At 43.4% G+C, this 13,844-nt stretch overlaps 1 protein-coding gene across 1 annotated transcript in view; it reads left to right on the top strand.

Moving 5' to 3' along the window:
• The first annotated feature begins 5,605 nt into the window (after positions 1-5,605).
• PPIL4 (peptidylprolyl isomerase like 4) overlaps positions 5,606-13,844 on the top strand; it is a 44,570-nt gene continuing 36,331 nt past the window's right edge. The window contains exons 1-4 of the mRNA XM_041744857.1: positions 5,606-5,747; positions 12,734-12,801; positions 12,888-12,952; positions 13,219-13,336. Of these exons, the coding sequence (XP_041600791.1) occupies positions 5,678-5,747; positions 12,734-12,801; positions 12,888-12,952; positions 13,219-13,336 (321 nt within the window). The 5' untranslated portion in view covers positions 5,606-5,677. The remainder of the gene's footprint in view (positions 5,748-12,733; positions 12,802-12,887; positions 12,953-13,218; positions 13,337-13,844) is intronic.

The following is a 13,844-nucleotide window of genomic DNA, read 5'->3' as shown; positions in this document are numbered from 1 at the left end:
TTTTTTGTCTCCATAGCTAGCTCTGAGCTCTAGGAAGGCTGCTAGAGGGATACCTGGGTGGCTCGGTCAGTTAAGTGTCTGCCTTCAGCTCAGGTCATGATCTCAGGGTTCTGGGATAGAGCCCAGAGTTGAGCTCCCCACTCAGCAGGAAGCCTGCTTCTCCCTCACCATCTGCTACTCCTTGTGCTCGCTCTTTCTCTCAGATAAATGAATTAAAAAAAAAAAAAAAAAGAGGGCCTGGGTGGCTCAGTAAGTTGGGTGTCTGCCTTCCGCTGGGGTCATGATCCCAGGGTCTTGATATCCAGTCTCAAGTCTGGCTCCCTGCTCAGCGGGGAGCCTGCTCCTCCCTCTCCCAGTCCCCCTGCTTGTCCTCTCTCTTTCCCTGTCAAAATCTTAAAAACAAAACAAAACAAAACAAAACAAAAAAACCCAAAAAACAAAAGAAGAAGCCTGCTAGAGTTGGAGTTTATTGGAGGTTTTGGCACACACCAATAGGCAATTCTCTGCCACGCCGGCTAAATGTCCTACAATTTAATTCAGTTCTGATAGTATCTACTTAGAGATTACATCAGATTCCACAGGAAAATGGCTCTGTCCACCAAGACAGCCACAGACTCCTCTCACCCACACACACTACAGATGCTAACTGCAAGCCAGGTTATTACCTGCGCTTCTGACCAATCAGCTACAGAGCAGAGGTTCCAATGCCACGCCCCTCACCCCCCACGCCCACCCCATGGATTATTTTGCTAGAGCGACTCACAGAACTCAGGGAAACACTTGTGTTTACCAGTTAATTAAAAGAGTACAGATGAACAGCCTGGTGCAAAGAGATGCATAGAGTAAGGTATGTAGAGTAAAGGAAGGGGTGGAGCTTTCGTGCCCTCTCCAGGCAGGCCATACTCCTTGCTTCTCCCCCTGTTCACCAAACTTAAAGCTCTCTGAACCCTGTACTTATGAGATTTTAATGGAGGCATCATCAATCATTAACTCCATTTTCAGCCCTTGTCTCACCTCAAGAGAATGAGGGGCAGGGCTGAAAATTCTAAGCTTCCACTCACATCTTGGTCTTTCTGGTGACCAGCCCTCATCCAGGAGCCCGCCAGAAGCCCACCCAGAGTTACCTCACTAGAACAAAAGACACTCTTATCACCCAGGAAATTGCAAGGGTTTCGGGGCTCTGTGTCAGGAATAGAGTCAAAGACCAGTATTAGGGGCAACCTGACTGGTTCAGTTGGTAGAGCATGTGACTCTCAATCTTGGTGGGGTATGAGTTCAAGCCCTACACTGGGCCTGGAGCTTACCTCAAAAACAGAGAGAGAGGGACACCAATCTTAGAACAAGGGATGCTCCTAGTATTCTTATCACTCAGGAAATTACAAGGTTTCAGAAGCTCCATGCCAGGAACCGAGGGCAAAGACCAATATGTATTTTCTATTAATTTACCTTTTATAGGCAACAACCGATCCAGAGCCCATATTCTAAATCCCCTCCTCTATCAGGCTTTTAAGGTCCAGGAGGCAATATTCCTCTGTCCTAATCATCCTAGGGCCAGGTACCAAACAACTAGAGATAGATTTTATTTTTTTATTTTTTTAAAGATTTTATGTATTCATGAGAGACGGAGAGAGAAAGAGGCAGAGACACAGGCAGAGGGAGAAGTGGGCTCTCCTCTAGAGCCTGACATGGGACTTAATTCCGGACCCCAGGATCACGCCCCAAGTCAAAGACAGACACTCAACTGCTGAGTCACCCAGGCATCCCTAGAGATAGCTTTTATACTCCAGAGACTGCTGAAATTATTCAAACTAGCAGTTTCTAAGCCTGTTTATCCTACTTTGTCTCACCTTCTCCAGGGAACCACAATAAGGACTCCTGCCTATAGTTTCCTCTGGGCTCCTTCCACCCCTCCTGACCAACCCTGGTATTTTTCTCTTTGGCCTTGCATGGCATGGTGTGCCTCCTCTCTGTCCCCCCACCCCTTACCCCTTTGAAAATTGTAACTATCTTTTCAATGGCAATCATGTCCTGATCTGTTGGCTTCATCATTCATGAATAATAACAAAACCTACATTTTTAAAAAAGATTTTATTTATTCATAGATACACGAGAGAGAGAGAGAGAGAGAGAGAGAGAGAGAGAGAGAGAGAGAGAGAGGCAGAGACACAGGCAGAGGGAGAAGAGAAGCAGGCTCCATGCAGAGAGCCTGACGTGGGACTTGATCCAGGGTCTCCAGGATCACACCCTGGGCTGCAGGCGGTGCTAAACCGCTGCAGCACTGGGGCTGCCCAAACCTACATTTTTAAACACCATACTAATATCTACTGAAACGGTTAATGATAAAATAATCACAACAAAGAAAAGGCAGTTAAAGTTCTTGACAAGGACAGGCAAATGAAGAAACAGGTAAAGATTGCCTCCAAAGAGGCAAAACGTCCTGCTTTCCAGCCAGCCAAAAATGTTCTCAAACCCCTGTCCCAGACTACCACTGTCCCAGATATATTACTGTAAATGTTATGACGTGACTGGGATGAATCTCAGTTCACCCAACTAAGATTCCTCAGGGTGTGGGGAAAAGCTGGACAAGGAACAGAAGGTGAATAAAGAAAATCGTGCTAGACTTGCCAAACACAGGAATACTTCTGCACCACATATGATCATAAATATGTGTTTTTTTGTTCATGCATTTAGCCATTTAATATCAGGATTTTACTTTTGGCGATTTTAGTAAGGCTGAAGACATTTGAATGTGGTTGTTCAGATTAACTATATAAAGTGATGTCAACAGAGAAATTAGTTATGATGGTTGATGATGTTGATATTTAGAAGGGAATACAGATCTACTAATCTTTTCTCTAGACTAAATCTACCTTAGTAGTTACATTTGGTAGAATTCTGAAGGATATCTCATTTTTTAAATAAGATTTTATTTATTTATTTGAGAGAGAGCACAAGCAGTAGGGAGAGGCTGAGAGAGAGGGAGGGGCCGAGGGAAAGGGAGGAGCAGATTCGAGGCTGAGCAAGGAGCTGGATGGGGGGACTCCATCTCAGGACCCTGAGATCATGACCTGAGCAGAAGGCAGATGCTTAATCAACTGAGCTACCCAGGTGCCCATGGATATCTCATTTCTTTTCACCTATGTATCTACTATATAAACCACTTTAAGTATTTATACCATTAGAGTTCTAAGTGTATAAGATGCTGACAAGCATAAATTATATAACATCATGAAATAATATTTTCCCTACGAAGGTAGAATATTTGATAGTGATATATCAATGTGTATATGTATATATAAGTATATATGTATATATATATAGTAGAGCATAACTTAAAGATATAGCAAATTACACACTGAACAATAAATAAGGTATTTTTTTTAAAGATTTTATTTATTTACTCATGAGAGACACAGAGGGAAAGGCAGAGACACAGGCAGAGGGAGAAGCAGGCTCCATGCAGGGAGCCCGATATTGGACTTGATCCGGGGACTCCAGGATCACCCCCTGAGCAGAAAGCAGATGCGCTCAACTGCTGAGCCACCCAGGCGTCCCCATTCCTCATATTTATTATGTAAATTTCTAATTATTTGAATAATCCAAGTTTTCTTTAAAAATCATTTAATTTTTCCAAATCCTTTTTTTTCTTGATCTATTTCTTTTAAGCATACATACACAGAAGTTTACCAAATATTACCCTTTAATCTCTAGTCTTAGTATTAAAATTATACTGGGAAAAGATTAGTATACGTGCTGCAGAAGCAAGCACTAAATTGGGAAAAGATTACATGAGTTTTATACAGTGTCCAAAATACTTGTACTGGGGATCCCTGGGCGGCTCAGCAGTTTAACACCTGCCTTTGGCCCAGGGTGTGATCCTGGAGTCCTGGGATCAAGCCCCGCATGGGGCCTGCTTCTCCCTCTGCCTGTGTCTCTGCCTCTCTCTCTCTGCGTCTATCATGAATAAATAAAAAATAAAATCTTAAAAAAAATAGTTGTACCATTTTACATTCCCATCAACAGTTTCATTGTTATTTTCATTTGCATTTCTTTGTCAATATTCATTCACTCAACTATTATTTATTATCCATTGTGTGGCACACTGTCATGGCACTGGGGATACAGCAGTAAACAAAACAGGCAGAAAAGGCTATAGCCTTCTAGAGCTTACATTTTATTTTGTTTTAAGATTTTATTTATTCACGAGAGACAGAGAGAAGGGCAGAGACACAGGCAGAGGGAGAAGCAGGCTCCATGCAGGGAGCCCGACGTGGGACTCGATTCCAGGTCTCCAGGATCACACCCCGGGCTGAAGCCACCCAGGCGCCCCTAGAGCTAATGTTTTAGTAACAATATAAACATAAATTCATATTTATCGTAAACAAATTCATAAATAGCATGTTAGACAGTAAAAAAGCGCCATAGGGAAAAAGCCTTACGGAGAAAAACAAGTGTATGTCTGTGGGCTTAATTATGGGAGGCTTCACTCAGAGGTGACAAGTGAGCAGGAGGCCTGAAGGAGGTGAAGGAGAACCATGCAGGTGGAGGCGGGTTCTAACCAGCGTGGGAAGCAAGCCTAAAGACCCAGAGGCAGTAAGGCCAACAGTGTCCAAAGAGTCTTGCAAAAGTCTAGTGTGGCTTCAGAATAAGAGAGGAGACAGGTAGGCACGGCAGCAGAGTACCACGGAAGGCCTTGAGGGCCGTTATGAAAACGTTGGCTTTTACTTAAATGTTCAACTAGAAGCTCTGAGTATGTATAAAATGGTATAAAAGTGGCCGATCTGTTTGGTCAGGAGGCTTTGGGGAATAAACTTGGCATGGAAACCCTCAACAGAGGCCAAAAGTCATTTTCTAAGTCTCCAAAGTAAAATATTATTGATAAAACCAGTAGTGATCTGGTCTGGGGCTGAGGCGACTGTTTCTCAGCTTGTCGCACTAAGGACCAGTCACTGTTAACACAGCTTCCGTCCTAGGCACGATGAGCCAAGGAAGAACTCCTCGGTAACCCCCTTTCGGGGCCACAAGCTGTACATTGGAGGATTCAGGACAACGAGGAGACACTGATCAGGAACCCCCCAGGAGGGCAGCCCGGGTGGCCCAGCAGTTTAGCGCCGCCTTCAGCCCAGGGCGTGATCCTGGAGACCCGGGATTGAGTCTCACGCCGGGCTCCAGGCATGGAGCCTGCTTCTCCCCTGCCTGTGTCTCTGCCTCTCTCTGTGTCTCACATAAATAAACAAAAATCTTAAAAAAAAAAAAAAAAAAAAAAAAAAAAGGAAACCCCCAACAAGAAAGATTGTGGGAGAAGCTGGCGCCGTAGTCACTCTTGATGCTTCCGGAGGAACAGAGAAGAAAGGGGCCCCTCCAAGGCCCGCCCCGTTGTTGAGATGGACACAAAGGAGGCACAAAAACCTTTACCAAAGTCCTCATGAGAGACAGGCTTCAGCGCCGGGCGCCCTGGAAGAAACAGGATTTCCACAACGGCGGCGGGAACCCCCGGCGGCATCACCCCCTGTGTGGGCGGGCCGGGCACTGACCAGGCGGGCCGCGCCGAGGGGAGGGGGGCGTCGCCGGAGCGATGACGTACAGAGGCGTCGCGCCGAGAGTGACGCGTGGCGTAGACCACGACGGGCTGCGCCTGTCACACCCCGCGGCTTGTTGCGGAGGAGGAGCGGGCGCCATGGCGGTTCTGCTGGAAACCACTTTAGGCGACGTCGTCATCGATCTGTACACCGAGGAGCGGCCGCGCGGTGAGCCCCTGGCCCGGCTCGCACCTCGCCGGGGCCGCTATCTCCTTTCCCCAGTTGTCCCTTCGCTGCCCGGTCCCCCTGACTGGGTTCGAGCTTCCGGGCTCCTGGTGCCCACGACTGGGCTGTTTTATTAGCGGGCCGTGGTTCGAAAAGTTTTGTGAGGAGCAGCCCCCCTCCGGTGTCTGAGGCTGGCCGTTCCGCTGGCGGGCGCTTGTGGCATCGTGTGTGTGTGTGTCGCAGGCTGCACGTACCATGCCCATAGCTTTTGTGACTTTACTCGGGAGAGGAGCACAACCTGTATTCCTTGGTGTGTAATCGGGGGGTCCCGATGGAAGCCGAAGGGATGTGTTTGGAGCAGTGAGCGTGAGCATCCCGCCTGGGTGGAGGAAGGGCTGTGCGGAGATGGGCTCGGCGCCCTGGCGAACACTCACGGGTCGCTGCGGTGCCGCGCTGTGGCAAGCCCTGGGACAGGCGTCGTGCCCTTGAGGGTCTGATTTTCCCCTGGGAGAAACAGACGTGGGAGTCCCTTTAAGTGTTGTCTTACAACCCATTGTAAGCGTTGTAGTCGGAGAGTGTGTAAGTTGCCATGGAAACCAGAGCAGGGAGTAATTCTTCCCGGTTGGGGGCGGGGAGAAGCGAAGAAAGCGAAGAAAGTAGAACACTTGAACCAGCTCTTTCAGAGATGAGCCGGGAGTGAGGGTGTTCTTTTTTGTTTTGTTTTTTGTTTTTAAGTTTTGCTTGGAATTTTTCTGGAAACAGCAAATGGTTTGGTATGGCTTGAAGGGATGATATGTGACGTGGAACGGCAGACTAGGAGTCTGATGGTATAGGTTATATCTGCTAGGTCAGATGTGAATAGTCTTGGGTGCCCTACTGAGGAGTAGGGTCTTTGAAGGTTTTAAAAGCAGGATTGAGGCGTAGCAAACTTGTTTTAGGAAGATAACAGGCAACAGCGTGGAGAATGTAGCAAAGCAGGGAGAAGCTAGAGGCCAAAGAGATTAGTTACAATCAGGATCTTGTGCCCTTGGAATGCAGTTTATCAAAGAGGATGAAACAAGGTACAGTACAAACTGTAAGTCCTTCCTGCATGTTACACTCTATCCCACACTCCGTTGTACCCCCCCACGCCCACTTGGCTACATTACAGGCTCAGTCATGCATCCATGTCTTTCTTAGGCTGTTGCTTCTACTCCCACATTATCTCTGCTGTTGTGCTTTTGGCAAACATCTGTTTATTATTCAAACCTTGGATCAAGAATGATTTCTTCTGTGAAGCTCTCCTTTGTCCCTAAGCCGAGTTAGATCTGTTTCTTCTGCTCCGAGATCTTTTTAAAACAGCATGTAACACATTTTGTTGTGTCATTTACCTGTTATCCTGGAATTGTTTGCAAATCTTGTCTCCTCTCAAGGATGTAAACTAGGAAGAGAGCTGCGACTGTGGCTTCCTTGTCTTTCTATCCTAAGCACCTAGTGCAATGCTTGCCACTTTGCACACACTAAAGGCCCATTACGGTGACTAGTGTGTGTGTGTGTGTGTGTGTGTGTGTGTGTGTGTATTTATTTATTCATGAGAGACAGAGAGGCAGAGACACAGGCAGAGGGAGAAGCAGGCTCCATGCAGGGAGCCTGACGTGGGACTTGATCCCCAGTCTACAGGATCACCCCTGGGCTGAAGGCAGCGCTAAACCGCTGAGCCACCCAGGCGTCCCCCTTATCGATTTTTAGTAAACATATATCCAAACTTATTTTTCTTCCTTTTTTCCTCCCTCTTTCCCTTCCATTTCTTTCCTTTTTTTACTTTTTGTTATAGAAAACTTACATATAGAAATAGTCACAAAAATGAGCCCTCATTTGCAAGTGACCAATTAACAGTTGTCAACACATAACCAATATTGTTTAATTTAACTGGATTTTTTGTATCCGTTACATGGGATTTATTTAATTTGAAGTTACTTCCATTTATATTTCTTTTTTTTTAAAAGATTTTATTTATTTATTCATGAGAGACACAGAGAAAGAGAGAGGCAGAGACACAGGCAGAGGGAGAAGCAGGCTCCCTAAAGGGAGCCCGACATGGGACTCGATCCCAGGTCTCCAGGATCAGGCCCTGGGCTGCAGGCGGCGCTAAACCACTGAGCCACCCGGGCTGCCTTCCATTTATATTTCTAAAATGTGATTAAAAAATAACCCCCAATCATTAATCACATCTGAAAAAATTAACTTTTTTTGTACCGTTCATATTTTTGTTTTGTCTTATCAGTGTCTAAAACATATTTGATAATTTGGGATGCCTGGGTTGCTCAGTGGTGAGTGTCTGCCTTTGGCTCAGGGTGTGATCCTCGAGTTCTGGGATCGAGTCTCCCATTGGGTTCTCTCTGCCTATGTCTCTGCCTATGTCTGTCATGTGTCTCATGAATAAATAAATAAAATCTTAAAAATATATATTTGGTAATTTAAGGATCCAAACAAGGTTTATTTATTGTATCGGCCGATATATCTCTTAAACATCTTTTAATCTATAGGTTTTCCTTCTTCCCTTTTTATTTTTTTATTTTTTATTTTTTTAATTTTTTTTTTAATTTTTATTTATGATAGTCACAGAGAGAGAGAGAGAGGCAGAGACATAGGCAGAGGGAGAAGCAGGCTCCATGCACTGGGAGCCTGATGTGGGATTCGATCCTGGGTCTCCAGGATCGTGCCCTGGGCCAAAGGCAGGCGCCAAACCGCTGCGCCACCCAGGGATCCCCCTTCTTCCCTTTTTAAAAAAATTTTTTTTTATTTGAGTTAGTTTTCACATGTACATTAGTTTCAGGTTCAACATAGTGATTCAACTCCTCTATACATTATGCTATGTTTACCACCCCCCTTGCCTATTTTTAAAGACTTTACTTTTTTAGAGCAATTAAAATATATAGCAAAACTGAGGGGAAGGAATAGAGAGATTGCTGTATGCACAGCCTCCCCCATTTTCAGTATCTCCCACCAGAGTGTATATTTGTTGTATGTTTGTACCGTTTGCACTATGTAACATTGTACACTTGTTATTACAGTGGTACATTTGATGAACCTACATTGATATATCATAATCCATTGTTTACATCCAGGCATGCTCTTGGTGTTACACATTCTGTGGGTTTGGACAAATGTATAATACACATATCCAGCATTACAGTATCCTACAGAAAAATCATGCCCTAAAAATCCTCTGTGCTCTGCCTATTTATTTGCACCCCTCTCCTCAACTCCTGGCAACCAGTGGTCTTTTACTGTATCCATAGATTTGTTTTTTCCAGAATGTTGTATGGATGGAATCATACAGCATATGATCCTTACGGCTTGGTTCTCTCAATGTGTTTTTTTTTTTTTTTTTTTTTTTTTTTTTTATTTATGATAGTCACACAGGGAGAGAGAGAGAGAGAGAGGCAGAGATACAGGCAGAGGGAGAAGCAGGCTCCATGCACCGGGAGCCCGACGTGGGATTCAATCCCGGGTCTCCAGGATCGCGCCCTGGGCCAAAGGCAGGCGCCAAACCGCTGTGCCACCCAGGGATCCCATCAATGTGTTAAATGTATTTAAGATTCCTCCATGTCTTCATGGATTGATAGCTCATTTCTTCTTAGTAGCAAATAATAATACTCCATTGTCTGGATGTACCACATGTTATTTATTCACCTACTGAAAGGACATCTTGGTTGTTTCCATATTTTGGCAATTGTGAATTAACCTGCTATAAACGTGTGTGCAGGTTTTCGTGTGAACATACATTTTCATCTCCTTTGAGTAAATACCAAGAGGTGTGATTGCTAGATTTATGGTGAGAATGTATTCAGTTTTGGGGATCCCTGGGTGGCGCAGTGGTTTAGCGCCTGCCTTTGGCCCAGGGCGCAATCCTGGAGACCCAGGATCGAATCCCACGCCGGGCTCCCGGTGCATGAAGCCTGCTTCTCCCTCTGCCTATGTCTCTGCCTCTCCCTCTCTCTCTCTCTCTCTCTCTCACTGTGTGCCTATCATAAATAAATAAAATAAAATAAAAAATTTTAAAAAAGAATGTATTCAGTTTTGTAAGAAACTGCCAAAGTCCATATGTTATATTGGTTGCTATCTTTTAATGTATAGGTCCCCCACTTTTTCCCTTAACAACTTTTTTTTTTTTTAAAGATTTTACTTGTTTGAGAGTGAGAGGGGGGAGAGTATGAGCAGGGGAGGAGCAGAGAGAGAGGGACAAGTGACTCTGCATGGAAGCGTCTTGGGGCTCTATCCCGGCACCTGAGCAGAAATCAAGTCAGAGGCTTAACTGAGCCACCCAGGCACTTCTACCTTAACAACCTTTTTTTTTTAAATTCATGAGAGACAGAGAAAGAAGCAGAGACAGGTAAAGGGAGAAGCAGACCGATGTGGGACTCGATCCCAGAACCCCAGGATCATACCCTGAGCCAAAGACAGATGGTCAATTGCTGAGCCACCCAGGCGTCCCTACCTTAACAACTTTTTGAGAAGGAATCTGAGTCATTTGTTTTATAGAATTTCCCTTGTTTTGGATTTGACTGACTTTATCCTTGTGTCTTTAAATATATTTTTCTCTCTTCTGTTTCTCATAAATTGCCACTTAGAGTTAGAGGCTTGATCAGCTGTAGGTTTAATGTTTTTGGCAAGAATATTTTCATTTCTTTTCTTTTTAAAGATTATTTATTTATTTATTCATGAGAGACACAAAGAAAGGCAGAAGCACAGGTAGAGAGAAGCAGGCTTCATGCAGGGAGCCCGATGTGGCACTCGATCCGGGGACTCCATGATCACGTCCTGGGTGGAAGTCAGGTGCTCAACCACTGAGCCATCCAGGCATCCCAAGAATATTTTCATATAAGGTAGTCTGCACTTCAGCGGCATCACGTTCAGGAAACACTTGACGTCTGGTTGGTTCTTTCTGCGAAGTTAAAATTGGTCCGTGGGTTCAGGCTTGTCTATCTGATGTATGTTGCAGCATCCCCATTAGCTTTCACCTAAAGATTTTGGCAGCCGGGGCGCCCAGGTGGCTCAGCGGTTGAGGTCTCCCTTTGGCCTGGGTCATGATCCTGTGGTCCCGGGATCGGGTTCCGTGTCAGGCTCCCTGCATGGAGCCTGCTTCTCCCTCTGCCTGTGACTCTGCCTCTGTGTGTGTGTGTGTGTGTGTGTGTGTGTGTGTCTCATGAATAAATAATAAAATCCTTTAAAAAAAAAAAAAAGATTTTGGCAGCCATTGATGACACTGCCTAGATCCATTATTTTTGTTTTCTAGTTAAAGGACTGCTCTTTTGTACTTAACAGTAATCCCAGGAATATATTTTTCTAGAAAAACTATCAAAATCCTGATATTCAAGACCTTTCAATATCTTGGCCCCATCTTACCCCTCTGGTCTGTTTACCCTCTATTACTCTTATTACTAGAGTGTTACAGAACTTAGACTGGGCTTTTGGACCCTTCAAAAAAGATTTATATTTGCACTTCCAGACTTATTCATACTGTCTTCCCAGCTTGAAATGCTCACTTTCAACTCTTTGCCTGTCTAGTTCTTTTAATGTCAACCATTAGCCTCTGTGAGGTGTTCTATTTTCCTTGGCCAGAAACAGTCCTCTTTTGAACTCTAGTGGTTTTTTTTTAAAACCACTTAAAAAAGAAAATATTTTATTTATTTATTTGAGAGAGAGAGACAGCATAAGAGTGGGAGAGGAGGAGCAGGGGGGAAGGGCTGAGGGAGAAACAGACTTCCCACTGAGCAGGGGGCCTGATGTGGGGCTTGATCCCAGGACCCTGAGATCATGACCTGAGCTGAAGGCAGACACTTAACCAACTGAGCCACCCAGGTGCCCCTAAAACCAGTTTTTACCATTTTACTATATAAATGGCATGATGGTATTAACAGATGTATCCAGTATTGATACATCTATATAGTAACTATTTTTATTCAGGTATAAGGACCCTGGAGAGCCTCATATGTCTTTCTCTGTGTTTTCTAGCTTGATGTCTAACTAGACTATGAACTTGAAGGGAGGGAGTATGGTTTTATGGCATTTGTGGTAGCAATGCCATGCACCTAGAAGATACTCCATAAATGTTTATTGAATAAATGAGTTCATTTATATGAGAAAGCTGGTATATGATAAGTATATGGACTTAAAAAAACATTTTAAAAAAGATTTTATTCATTTATTCATGAGAGACAGAGAGAGAGGGGAGCAGAGACACAGGCAGAGGGAGAAGCAGGCTCCATGCAGGGAGCCTGATTGGGACTTGATCCCAAGACTCCAGGATCATGCCTTGGGCCAAAGGCAGGCACTAAATAAACCACTGAGCCACCCAGGGATCCCCAGGACTTTTTTTTTTTTAGGATTTTATTTATTTATTCATGAGAGACACAGAGAGAGAGAGAGAGAGAGAGAGAGAGAGGAGAAAGGGGCAAAGACAGAAGCAGGCTCCATGCAGGGAGCCTGATGTGGGACTCGAGCCTGGGACTCCAGGATCACACCCTGAGCTGAAGGCAGACACTCAACTGCTGAGCCACCCAGGCATCCTACCATATGGAGTTTTTGAAGAGCTATTTAGTCATCATTTTAAAAATTGGTCTCAGATATTTAATTTTCTCTAATATATATAATTGTACCCATTTGCAGTTATTCTGATAGATTCTTTTTCATCATAGTATTTATTCTCTTTGGTTTTCTTTTTCCCTTGCAAAACTAATCCATTAATAAATGTTTGCCTACTCCAAATAAGCCTGTTTCCTGCATTAGCTCAGATGCCCTGAAAGTCCTAAGAAAAAGAAAATAAAGAGATAATTTAAAATAATTGCCTTTTTCTAGGCATACTGCCTTCTTTGTGACTTTGGATGTTTGACCATTGGGGAGTGTTTGTATGGTAATTTGAAATTAAATTATGCCAACAGAGCCTTTACTTGCTTAAAAATGTATTTCTGAACTACTGATAAATGTAGTATTTATTTTTCTTTCAGCCTGCTTGAATTTCCTAAAGTTGTGCAAGATAAAATATTATAATTATTGTCTTATTCACAATGTACAGGTGAGTTGGTGGTTATTAGTCATGTCCTTTATTATGGGAACCATTTAGCAACTGTGTGAATTAACAAAGTATCCTATTTATTATAGAGGGATTTTATCATACAAACAGGTGATCCCACAGGGACTGGCCGTGGAGGAGAGTCTGTTTTTGGGTGAGTTCTTTTATTTCTAAATGAGAAAAAATAGAATTGCCTCTTAACAGTGTTATCTAACATATCTCAATCTGCATTTTGAAATACAGTTCAAATATAGATTTTTTCCAAGTTCCCTAAATGTCTGTAGCAAATTTTAAAAAAACAAATATTTTGAATCATAGTGGCATTTCTATAAAGAAATGGTAATCCTGTTTGTTACTAGTACTTCTGTATTTCATGTTGAAAGTACTTCAGTTTTATAATTTTATTATGTGTACTTTTAGTCAACTGTATGGTGATCAAGCAAGCTTTTTTGAGGCTGAAAAAGTGCCAAGAATTAAGCACAAGAAGAAAGGCACTGTGTCCATGGTGAACAATGGAAGTGATCAACATGGATCTCAGGTTAGAAAATAAGTAAAAAGTTGAGTTTTATTTTAAAATGAAGGACTGGAAAGAGCCACAAGTTATCATTTTAAGCTATCCAATAAGAGGAGAATTTCAACGATATCTGTTAGAATAAAAATATTACACTGTGTTCTATATAAAAAAAATTATTTTGGGAGGTACCTGGCTGGCTTAGTCAGTAGAGCATTCAGCTCCTTAGGGTTGTGAGTTTGAGCCCTGTGTTTGGTATAGAGATTTCTTAAAAATAAAATCTTTATAAGAAACTACTTTGTTTTTAAAAATAAAATTATTTATTTATTTTTATTGGGGGGGGCAGACAGAGGGAGAGAGAGAATCTTAAGCAGACTTTACCCCCAGGGCAGAGCCTGACGTGGGGCTCAATCTCACAAGTGTGAGATTTTGACCTGAGCCAAAATCAAAAGTCAGATGCTTAACCACCTGAGCCACCCAGGCACCCCTGCTTTGTTTTTTTATTTTTTTATTTTTATTATTACTTTTTAATAAT

This window comes from Vulpes lagopus, chromosome 2, assembly GCF_018345385.1.
Source record: "Vulpes lagopus strain Blue_001 chromosome 2, ASM1834538v1, whole genome shotgun sequence".
Lineage (NCBI taxonomy): Eukaryota > Metazoa > Chordata > Mammalia > Carnivora > Canidae > Vulpes > Vulpes lagopus.
This window is presented reverse-complemented; position numbering and strand designations above follow the sequence as displayed.